The 11,452-nt window shown below is 43.0% G+C and overlaps 1 protein-coding gene across 2 annotated transcripts; it reads left to right on the top strand.

The window, feature by feature from the left end:
• Positions 1-7: 7 nt before the first annotated feature.
• LOC117412215 (alpha-internexin-like) lies at positions 8-10,879 on the top strand. 2 transcript variants are annotated; one of them, XM_058989369.1, is made up of 11 exons: positions 8-139; positions 1,490-1,600; positions 2,028-2,166; positions 2,653-2,805; positions 3,149-3,268; positions 5,723-5,818; positions 6,701-6,829; positions 7,791-7,901; positions 9,114-9,224; positions 9,631-9,755; positions 10,592-10,879. In XM_058989369.1, the coding sequence occupies exons 2-11, from the start codon at positions 1,491-1,493 to the stop codon at positions 10,632-10,634; spliced, it is 1,137 nt and encodes a 378-aa protein (XP_058845352.1). In that variant the 5' UTR covers positions 8-139; position 1,490; the 3' UTR covers positions 10,635-10,879. The 2 variants fall into 2 exon arrangements, with proteins under 2 accessions (XP_058845352.1, XP_034759543.2); XM_034903652.2 differs by lacking the exon at positions 8-139 and having other exon boundaries at positions 161-1,600.
• The last annotated feature ends 573 nt before the right edge of the window (positions 10,880-11,452 follow it).

Below are 11,452 nucleotides of genomic sequence, written 5' to 3'. Positions count from 1 at the left end.
CACATTGCCTCTCCTTACAAAGGAACTGAAAAGAGCTTGAAACCACTGCAACTTCAGCTACTGGGAGACTTGCTGTACAGTACAGGCTCGGTTTGTCAGTGGCCTGCTTGGTTAACTGATGTTGGGAGTAACTGAACAGGTAAAGATAAATTAAAGTACACTCACAGGTGAGAGTATAGGACTGGCAGAAAAGCTTTCATAGAGACTTTTTGATCTACCAGTTTCTTTGAGGCTTGATGTGCAGTGGAACTTTACAAGGCAGTGGTACTACCTTTTAGCTGGTATGTGCACCATAGACAGATGTAAAGATTTAGCTCTAGCCATATGCAACAATCAAATTGCATATGTCTAGAGTACAGTATGCAAGCAGGCTGAGACATGGTTTATATGAATTAAGTATGCAAGCGGGCTGGGCTGGATTGGGATCAGTTTTAAAACCATCCCACTGATCATCAAAATGAACCTATTGCTGCCAAAGGCCCTCTTCCCAGGGAACGCTACCTTCAGCTCCTGAACGCCTGCAGTATTTGTGCTTTCTGTGCTTTGTTTCCTCCAAACTCCGTAACACTACCCCTCCCTTACAGCTCCCATGTGTGAAATTTATCCTGGCAACATTGGACAGTACTTCCAAGTTCAGCACCTAATATTTAAGTGAATTTGTTTGTTTCCATCACCCTAGCACAGGTTCAGCACATGTAAAACTAGGGGTTTGTGTGTCCTTGTATTGCAACTAGACCTACAGTAATAAATGCTGCAGTCAGTGGATATGACAGCTCCCAACGAGCTCTCGACTCTCTGACAAACGTGACTGTGATGGGAAGGAATGAACTCTGTTAGCATTGTCCCTCGTTTCCAACTTTAATAGCGTATTCATACTCCAGTACAAAGTAAAGGAACCGTTTCCAAAATATCTCCTGCGTTCTGTAATGCAAAAGCAAACAGTTGTTTTATTGGTTAAAGAGATGTCTTTCTTTATGGAGCTTTCAACATTTTATCCTTAATGCTGGCTTCTTTCAGAGGAACCCTCACTTTGCAGGTTAAAGATTTGTGACTTGGTAATCTCCGTGGTTTCCTGTAGGCTTTATAGAGAGCCATTAGGATGAGTACACACATTATTCCTCAACATCCAGGCACAGAAATGATGTGCTTGATATTGTCTTTAACATGGCCAGTGTACTGTAGAAACACTGGAAATGTATGCATATTATTTGAGGAAAATCACTATGAAAAATAAGTCCTGCTTACTCTCTGCCTTTATATTGTGCTCGAAGATCTAGACTGGGTTTAACGGGAAGCAGTGTTGTGCTGTGCTTGTGTCTGCTCCCTGCTAAATCCCTGAGTGGTGATGGCACACTTTTAGTTAGGTTATTCGGGAGCTCATGAGAGATCCCTCTTTCGGGTGTGAAATTCCCCTTATATGTGACACTCCCTGTTTATAACCCTCGCCTCTGCACCGTGCCTGCTGATTCGCACACCACCCCCTTGGAAGTATGAGTCTTCTCCGTGTCTCGTCCTACCGCCGTTTGTTTGAGGAGGAGGAGTGGGGTTCGGGCCCAGCAGCGAGCCTCCAGTGTGGGGGGCAGTACCGAGTAGCAGCCAGGTGAGCGACTGATCCACGCCTGCAAGATGCCAGCTAAATTGCTGCTGCTGTTGTTTCACCAAAGTACCTATGTCTTTCCGTTAAGTTTGAAGAAAACAAGATGAGTGTTTTCCAAATTTTTAAACATGCTGTTGGTGTAATAGTTTAACTTATTTACTTTATTTAATAGAACTTAATAACATGTTATTTAAAACGTCTAAGACGACTGACACTAGCTCAAATAGTTACTTCAGTTCTCATAGTTTTACCTTAGTATTATGATTGAGCGTTGTTGTGAAGATCTGGACATCTGCATTAATAGAAATGAAGCTTCAGTTTGGCTACCTTTCACCAGTCATGCAGAATGAGAGCTCTTTTAAAGAACGCTGGAGTTGCGGTTACCTGTGTCGATCGCCTCAATGCAGCGCTCTCTGTGTCTGGTCTCCAGAGCTGGTCGCGGTGTGGAGCTGGTGGAGCCGGACTTCGCTGCTGCCCGGACTCTGAACAGAGAGGGTCTGTCGAGCTGTGTGAGGGACCGCGGTCTGATAGCGGCTCTCAACAACAGGCTGGTCAACCTCATTGAAACGGTGAGTCACCAGCCTTCAACAGCAACTCCAGTGCAATCTGACAAACAGCAGAGACTCACTGTTTTCAGTAAAAGATGTTAATACAGTTGATTGATTGTAAGTTTACAGGCAGGCATTGTGTCAGGCAGAGCAGTTTTGTCTTGAATACGTTTTCTGCGACACTTTAATTGTAAAGTTGAGTACATTTTCATTCAACTCCTCCATAAAAGATACCTAAAAGGCTTTATTAGCCCCCGGAATCCAGCTTGATTCCTTGTTTGCAATTCACAGACACTTGCAATCAAAGTATGGTATGGCCTTTGCTAATGTTCATTTTACAAATCGATGCTTTTCGGAAAACCAGACCGTAGCCAATTTGGAATTTAATAGAAGTGGCTTCAGTTATAAAATGTCAGGCTGTGGTTGGGACAAGGTGCTAGACTTGCAAAGCTGCAGCTGCAGGTATGATATCTGGTTCCACTCTGACTGTCCCCTGTGTTGGCCCAGGCCCACTGTCTGGAGGAGGAGAATCAAATGCTGGAAGCAGAGATCCTGGAGCTGGAGAGGAGGCTGGAGAGTCGCACCTCCCCCTCCTCAACCAGCCAGCGAGAGAACATCTTGGACCTGAGCGCCGTGGTGGAGAGGCTCAGGAAGGAGAAGGTAAAGAGGACCTGCACTCTTAATCTGGGACATTACTGTTACAGGTCATTCTAACTTGTGCCACCAGGTGGGGCTGTAGTGCTGACTAAATCAGAAGGTAGACTCATTTTATATAATCATCCTTGGTTGTTTTTTTTGTTATCAAGCCAAGACAGACCCAAGGTATGAAGTGCGTGGCAGGTAATGAGCAAACGATTGTGTCAGCCCAGGTGTGAACAGTAAAAGACTTTCACCAGCTTTCACCCCCGCCTCGCCCACACCAAATCCTTAAAACAAATAACTAACGTGTGTCAGCACCTGTTTTAAATGGCTTCCTGTAACCGAGGCCCCTTTGTTTCCACAGGAAGAGATCCTGTCCGATATCGATGCCCGACAGAAACAGCTTCTGATCCTGCAAGAGAATTTGGGACACACCTCCGAGCAGCGTGCTCTCCTGGAGCTGCAGAGGGAGGAGATCGCTCCGGTAACACAGCTCTGCCTTGTATTCCCACAGCTGAGAATTGTAGTCTTTACAAAACGGCAAGGAAACATGGAGCAATCTGATTGGCTGACTGTTTCAACTAGTGTAGATATGTCACAATGCCAGCTTGAAACTTTTAAGAACCGCTCTAGTCCGAGTCACTTCCCATGGTCCAATGCATGTCGAAGCTGTTTAATGGCATCAGACTTTGGGGTGTGAATACTGTAGTACATTTGAAGACTCTGTCAAGTGTTATTCCTTTCCTATCACGTGATAGAACATTTTAGGGGTGACTGCAAGATAATGGAATAATATACATCATGCAAGTTGTTATTAATAGTGCTGGAAAAAAATCTGATTTGAGCAAATCGTAATAGAAAACCACATTTTTTTTATTTATTTTTTGAACAAGGATAATATGTCTTACTCTCTAATTTAAAAACAATGGAACCACACAGATCGATGGTGTATAGTACCAGCTTCCAGATAATAATCACAGATAATAACGTAACATATTAATTCATCAAACCAGTCTTTACCAAAGCAGTCTGTAAATAACTTGTGAGCTTTGGGAATAGGGCTTGACTTTATAGCAGAAGCTGCTTTTGTCAGCCCCTCCACTAGGTGTCACTGCAGGCTAACATACCCTGTGCTTCAGCATGCAGTGCTCAGCAGATTAGACGCGTCGGCCACAGCTGTTGGATTCCTAAACAGCCTAAACTTAGCCGAGTCCCTGGGCATCGAGCCACAGTGAAACCCAACTCCTGCCTTTGAAACCATTGTATCAAACACAATCAACATGCCACCGCACAGCCCCCCCCCCTCAACAGCTTTGAATAGTACCCTTTAGAGTTCAGATGAGTCTCTTGCAGTCATATATATTATCATGCAGCGTGCACATTGCATTTCTCATGTGTGCAATGTTGTTATGCATCTTAACATTTTAATGCATGTATTACAAATGACATACACCTATTACCCTTGATATATAGACTGACGTTCATACAAAGCTGATTTAAGGTGGAATTGCTAGATAGTAGTATTAATAGGGTTGAAGCTTCTGGGCTAAAGATGTTTCATACAATAATGTACAGATCCAGCACTGTGTAGATTAGAAGAGACACCACTGTGACAATTCAACAGAACATGGCATTGATTCTCAATAATTCTTTAACACTGCACTGTTTTTAAACATGCAAGAAGCCCCGCAGTCAGATACTGCAATCTGCAAATAAAGTAAGAGAAAGACCTTCCTTTGTGTTATCATGGGGTATTAACCCTTCTGTTCAGGTAGCCAATCCAACTCTGTATCTTTGGAGAATCTGTTCCCTGGTTTGTTTTTGCCTTTGTTTGTTAATCTGTGATTTTATTCGGAATAGTTCTTTACCAGGGCCTGAGCATGGTATTACTTACAAAAAAGCTGGCTCCTGTTGTTTTGGAATCCAAGGTCATACCACAAAAGAGAAAGCGTGTGGAGAGATCGTAAAAAATGAAGCATCAACGCCTAGAGCACCTGGTGGCGAGAATAGCATTTGAAATATCTTTTCACTCATCAGGTCTTTTCAGTGAAAAGAGCCCTGTCTTTAATATCTCACAAGCACATACTGTACAGTGCAGCTCATATATAAACTGAAAGTGCAAGGTGTCTGCTGAACACATCTGCAACACTTCCATACATGCATCAGTCTTTGTTCACTCCTGGAATATATATCAGTTTAGCCAGACACCTATACACAGACTTGGACTTGCAGACTCAAACCCACAACATATCCACTAAGGCAATTATGCCTACTTAATTGACATTCCAGTCCTTTTAAAAATGTTCAATTTCAATAGTAATTTACCATTAAATTGGCATAGTATCCTTCTCTTAACATGATTTCTTTTGGATTTGCCATGCTTGAATCTGCTTTCATTAGGCTGATTCCAAGCTTTTTCAGTTCTTTTTCATGCTTCTTTATCCATACCTATTTCTAAAAGCCTTTTATGCTTTACTCCATCTCTGTGCTGCATCATGCTTGTATATGGGTTTACTCTGCTTCATTGTGCTCTGCAGTGCTTGCAATAGTATCTCAAATAATCTCAGTTAGAAATACAGTCACCCCTCCCTCAGGCTCTCTGTATTAAACTGATTTGCAGTGAGTTGCAGTTTTTCCTGACATGCATATATTGTGATCACGCGATGACTCACACTATGGCTGCAAGCATAAACGTGTCCATTGACATGCATGTTTAGGAAGTCATTGGGAACAGCACCAAAACACTCCGAACCTGGCAGCGATCTGTCTTGGCAATTTAAACATACTCTCTAGCTTTTTTTTCACACCTCTCTCCCACACCTCGTTTCAGTCTGCAGTATTCTGCAGCTCCCCTTCTTCTCTCAGCTGTTTTGGTTTTGTTCTGCTGTTGAGGCCTGTTGTCCGAGGGAGACCTGGTGCTCTATTTGTTTTGTTCCAGGAGGTGGATGCTGTGACAGCGGAGTGCCTAGCGCTGCAGGAGCAGGTAGGCATTTATGAGGAGCAGCTGGAGCTGATGCAGGAGGAGCACGAGCAGGTGAGAGTCTTCCAAAACCGCCAACCATCGCTTTCCAATTTTCCACTCCTAAGATTTATATTAGGTCGTTGCTGCGCACACAAGGTGTGGAATCACAGATATCAGTATGGTTCTCAGTTCTGGTTTTGGGTTTGTGCACATACCTAGCTGCTTTTATCAAGGCGTCACTGTAAAGTTCAGAGATTGAATTATTTTAATTAGCATATTCTGAAAATGTATCAGTAATGGATGGAGTTTTTCTTCCCCTATTGCGCTAATGGAAACTATTCTCAGAGGATACTGTTCTCATCCTACTCACACTTTCCTGATAAAATTCATTCATAATAAATACACTGTCATGTCAGTTTAAAATGAACAATAAAAGCTTTAATCAAAAGCAGTGAGGTGAAAAATAAAAAGGGATACAGTAACTTCCCTCCAGCGTTTTGGTCTGGGTTCAGAAACAATTTCTCATCTTCTCTGCAAATGAATGAGACTCTAGTGCCAGTGCCACATGGAGACTGGATTGTACTAAAAGTCACTGATATTCCATGCTGGAGATCAGAGCGCTGATAGCAGCCCTCTCTGACAAAGAGACAATTTAACTCTCATTTGGGGAACAAGAGATGAAGTGTGGAGCGTCTCCCCCTGCCAGGTAACAGGAGTGGGAGTAGAATGGGAGGGTAGACAGATCTGATAACACACCCACTGGTACTGACAGTGACTTCCATACACACCGTGACACACCTGGATACTGTATCCCAGAGCTCCAGGGAAAAGGAACACAGTCCACTTATTGTCACCTGTACCCATTTGTGACAGACTTGTTGAGCATTCAGTAATTTCATTTTTAAAAACTGTTTCTGATAACACAGTTATAGTTTTAGTCTGTCTGTCTTACAGCGTGTGGAGACCCTGGTTGCCCCTAGTGACGGTGCCCCATTGGTTAGCCTGGCATTCCCTACCCCTGATGTGATCCCCACTGTCCTGGATATCAAGGAGTATTATAGGGAGTTGGCTGAGAACCTGCAGGTGAGGGAGGGGGGAGAGGGGGCGGTTTAATTTTATTTTAAATTGAGCATATTTATTGTCTTTTGGTATGTCTATAATAGGCCTGTTTGTCTGTCGATCATGCCTTCTGTTTGTCTATCGATCATGCCTTCTAGCCCAGTGAACTGTTATGTATGTATCAGGCACAATCCAATTCATTAAAAAAAAAGATATAATCTAATATAATATATATAATCTAATAAATCAGTACTGGTAGTTCACAGTATGTAAAAAGTAATACCTGTAGTAGTCTTATTATATTTTACTGTCTGTCATTCAGAGGTTTTTGTAATCTTCACTATTGGAAGATGGAAGGTGTAATTATAAAGCTATGATTAAATTCTTAGCCCATCTTTGATAACAAGACACAGAGATATAACTAGGCTTATCTGTGAGGCTGCAGGGCATTTCACTGTTATCCTGGAATCAAATACAGGATAATTTACATCATACATAACTTCCAGGCAGACAGCTTCCAACTACTAGGATCAGGCTCCATTTGAACACTCTTGATCTTTGTAATCTCTGCAGTGACCCCTGACCTCTTTCCCCTATCCTCGCTCACAAACATCCATCAGCATTCAAAACAGTGCCCCCCCTCAGATCCAGGCTATAGAGTATAGCAGGCTCGGATGCCATTAGGAATGGAGGACATCTTTCTGGCTAGTCACATGATGCGATTTAAGTTTGTACTGTTACCTTAAAGTAAAGTTCCTCTTTAGATCTTAAAGCATCATCCTTATAAAATGAATGAATTATTCTATTGTCCTTGACACTAGTGGCTGTATTGTATGCATTCTTTATTCATATTCATTCTGACTACCTTGCTGTACTGGAAGAGGTACAGTCTGGTCACAGAGTCACATTAATCGCTTGTTTGTGTGCAGCCCGGGTCATAGTCATGACCTGCAAGAGAACTAACAAAACCGTACTGCTTTTCCAGTTTGAGCCAGCTGCTATCACATGGGACGAGGAAACAAAGAAGCCGAAGGCTGGCACAGAATTCGGGGTCGAAGGGAGAAGCGTGAGCGATGTCGGAGAACTGAAGAAACGGGTAGGTTTAGAGGAACACCTCTGTGGTCCCTCGTGTCTAATCCTGCTTGAGAATCAGATCGTTCTGAGGAAGTCTAGACGAACCTTTTGACAACATTAAGACAAATCCATTGTGTCGAAGCCCTTGTCTGCTCCTGTGGTGAAGGTTTACCGCCTGTTGACCATTATAACCTTTTTGATGACGTGAGTTACTCCAATTATATGGTTTCTAATGCTTACAAGTTTTTTGCTCATAAAACAGTTTAAACCAATAACCATTGTGCAGTCTCAATTGTCTAATCCATACTGTTTCTAATAGTTCAGCTGCTGCAGATTAATGATAACCTCCCATTTAGATTTACATTTTCCAAGGGCAGTTGTCCAGACCACATTCATAGTTTAATTCCAGCACCCAGGAGTGATGGTTGATTGAATGTGGACTCGCTTCCGTGTTGATAACGAGTTCTGGCTGAACCGCTTCAAATAAAATCTCCCCAAAAAATATAGTTAAACTCCACAGCTCATTGTGGACATGAACTGATAACTGTAATTCTATATAATTGTATAATTATCAGAGAAGAGAACAGGCCATTCAGCCCATCAGTGCTCACCTCTTATCTTTTTTAACTTTGAAGTAACCCATTCTGTATTTAATATGTTGCCTTCCAGCTGGAGGAAATTAAAGCTATTCTAAATACCTTATAGAAAGACGAATCTGCTTTTTAGCCTCTTCGTCTGATTCTAGAAAAACAGGCTTCTAGTCACAGAGTTTTCACAATTAATCTGTTGTCATGTTTAACTTTTTATCCTGTAGATGGTTTTATACAGGGATGGAAATAAGACTGGTATTGCATAGCAGTTTTGCCCATTCCAGCTTAATACGAGCTTAATTAGCCACAGTGTACAGGTAACAAGCTCAGGTGTGTCTTATTAAACTCATAGTAAAAGCAGGAATGGATCCAACTGCTAAGCATTAGGAGTCTTATTTCTATCGCTGTTATATTCAGGATATGACGTGATATGAATGTGTTGTAGTTTTTTTTTTTATTTTTTAATTTAAATGGTACTACTGAAGAGAACCAGTTGCACAAAAAGTTGAGTTTTTCATGAAAGAAGTTGTAACTCCAGCTCTATCTGGGATAAAGAAAGTTTACCATAGTCGTTACGGCAGTGTGCTGTTTTGAGTTGCGCTGTTTTGTGCTGTGCTCTTCCCTCTCGTCTGCACGTCCCGCAGATCGCTGAGCTGGAGAAGGAGCTGGAGGCTCTGCGGCAGTGTGGAGAGGCTCTAGAGAGGGAGATCGAGGACAAGGAGGTTCTCCACGAAGAGGAGATCGCTCATCTGGAGGTGAGGAGAGCACAGCCTTGACACAAATAAAAGCCATTACCAACACCCCCACACTGGTGTACTTGAAAACAAAGGCAAGAGGAGCAGGACTGAGCCCATCAAAAGCCACATCATCATTAATCTCGCTTCCAACTAAACAGACCCCTTAATGTATATGCCCCAGACAGATCTGACTTCACAGACTGCCACTGCTGCGCAGTGTGGCCATGTCAGCAGTGCTGTTCTTTTCTTGATCACCTGGCGGTCTGGAGATAGTGGTACTGTATGTTTCAGATTCTAGAAGCCTCCAACTCCAGCAGTTGACACGAGTGGAGGTACTTCTGTCAGAAGGGAATGGTGTAACTGAAAGTTTTCTCGTAAGGAGCCGAGCTGGGCAGAACCCTCTGACGTGTCTCTGTTTCCTCAGGACTGCGCCGCGGAGCTGCAGGAGAGCCACAATGTCCTTCAGCAGGAGATTAAAGAGCAGGCCGACGATTACGAAGAGCTCCTGAGCGAGAAGATGGCCCTGGATATCGAGATTGCAGCCTACAGGTAACGCAGCTCCAGCCACAAGACCGCTACTGTGCTTGCAGAGGTGTCTGGAGTTCAGAGCTTCTTAGATTAGTTCATTATTTGTGGCAACGTTTTAGATTTTTTTTTTCCTATTAATATTGATGTCAAATCCAATGCTATACTGAGGGCAGCAGAACTAAAGACTATCGACATTTAGTTTAAAAACAGGTTAATCTTGAATGAAACAATAGAAGCCGGAGAGAGTGCTGAAATACAGATTCCTCCAAGGAGCAAAGGGGGAGCTCAGTCAGAGCTAGAAAGTGTGGCTGGACCCTCAGTAGTGATGACGAATGCTCCAGATAGCAGCTGTGAGCAGCTTTGTCATTGCTGAGCACTTCAAGAAGCATTCGGAAGGAGGGCTACTGTTTCCTGAGTCTCAGGGGAGCCACAGGCTTGCAGGAAGCTGATTCCAAGCTGTCGCTGGCAGGTGCTTCCACTTCCCCTTGCCTTGAAGACTCGGTGTCATTTCTTCTTCTTCTTCTTCTTCTTCTTCTTCTTCTTCTTCTTGATATATAAACATCCTTGCCCTCTGCTTCAATTCACTCCTGCCGTTGCCTATGTTTAGATACAGGTCTATAATGAGAAGAGTCAGTCTGGAGGAAAGGTGATTAATGGAAGTACTAGAGCAAAACCCTTCGGTCTTCTTTCTTCTCTTGGAGGGCAGTTGTAGTACAAGCAGTATTATGTGGCTAGCTGTCCTTTATAAGAAACACAATTACTCCACAGCTGTGGGGACCGGGCTTTCTTATAGATATATAGATAGGGAACACACTAATCTGTGTCTAGATCTGACACCCTACTTTTTTTCCCCCCAGGGGATTGGTTGAAGAAGAAGTGGAGAGACTCTGCTACTATTAATTGTCTGGAGCAGCAGAATTCCAAGTGCAAGACCGTTCTAGAACAGTGTACTGTTCTAGAGCAGGGTGCAGTGTTCCTTTCCCAGCAGCACACAGAAACAGGCTGGGGTGGTTCATTTCAAGCAGAAGCAGCACTGAACCATTGAAACAGCAACCAGGACTTTAGGAAGGTCACCATCATCTAACACAGCAGAGTGGATGTTACTGTATACACAGATATAAATTCATTAAACTGCTTGACACAAAGCTAACATTTTGACTTTGTTTTCTTAACATTGTTTAAAAAATGATGTCAAAGGAAATATACTGTATAAAACCACCTGGTGATAGCATGTCTACTGGAATACTGTGTAGTTTAAAAAAAACACAATTGAAAATGGATTATGATGTGAGATATCAGCTGAAAAAAACAGGCCAATTTAAACAAGAAACAATTTGGGCTCGCTGTTCTCCCCCTGTTCCAGCAGAAACCCAAGCTCTTGGAAACTTGCATTTGATGCCCTTTTGCACTGCCATGAAAAATCGTGGCTGCAGTAAGCCCTAATTGAGCCTTGTTTAAATTGGCCTTGTATGTATTTCATCTTTTAAGGAGTGATGAGGGCTACTTTAAACAGGCCTAATGGAGAAGCGCTATCAAAGCTGCTGAAGTGCAGGCAGGCAGGCAGGGAGGCAGGGAGGGTAATGGATGAGATCAGGGTGCCCTGCAGGAGCCCCATAGACATGGAGTGATGCATCTCCATACGGAGGGAGGAGGGTATAGCATGTCTGGGATAAGGAAGGGATTAGGAGAGGAGTGGGGGCATCCTTTCATATCAGTCA

The sequence above is a fragment of the Acipenser ruthenus genome, chromosome 16, assembly GCF_902713425.1.
Source record: "Acipenser ruthenus chromosome 16, fAciRut3.2 maternal haplotype, whole genome shotgun sequence".
In the NCBI taxonomy this organism is placed as follows: Eukaryota; Metazoa; Chordata; class Actinopteri; order Acipenseriformes; family Acipenseridae; genus Acipenser; species Acipenser ruthenus.
The sequence above is the reverse complement of the archived record's forward strand: the minus strand, read 5'-3'. Positions and strand labels throughout refer to the sequence as shown.

What these genes read in the sequence shown, in the direction of transcription:
- LOC117412215 (XM_058989369.1), top strand. Translation starts at nt 1,491, where the DNA reads ATGAGTCTTCTCCGTGTCTCGTCCTACCGCCGTTTGTTTGAGGAGGAG. An exon ending in AGAGGGAGGAGATCGCTCCG is followed by an intron (nt 3,269 to 5,722) that starts GTAACACAGCTC and finishes GTTTTGTTCCAG; the next exon opens with GAGGTGGATGCTGTGACAGC. An exon ending in AGGAGATCGCTCATCTGGAG is followed by an intron (nt 9,225 to 9,630) that starts GTGAGGAGAGCA and finishes CTGTTTCCTCAG; the next exon opens with GACTGCGCCGCGGAGCTGCA.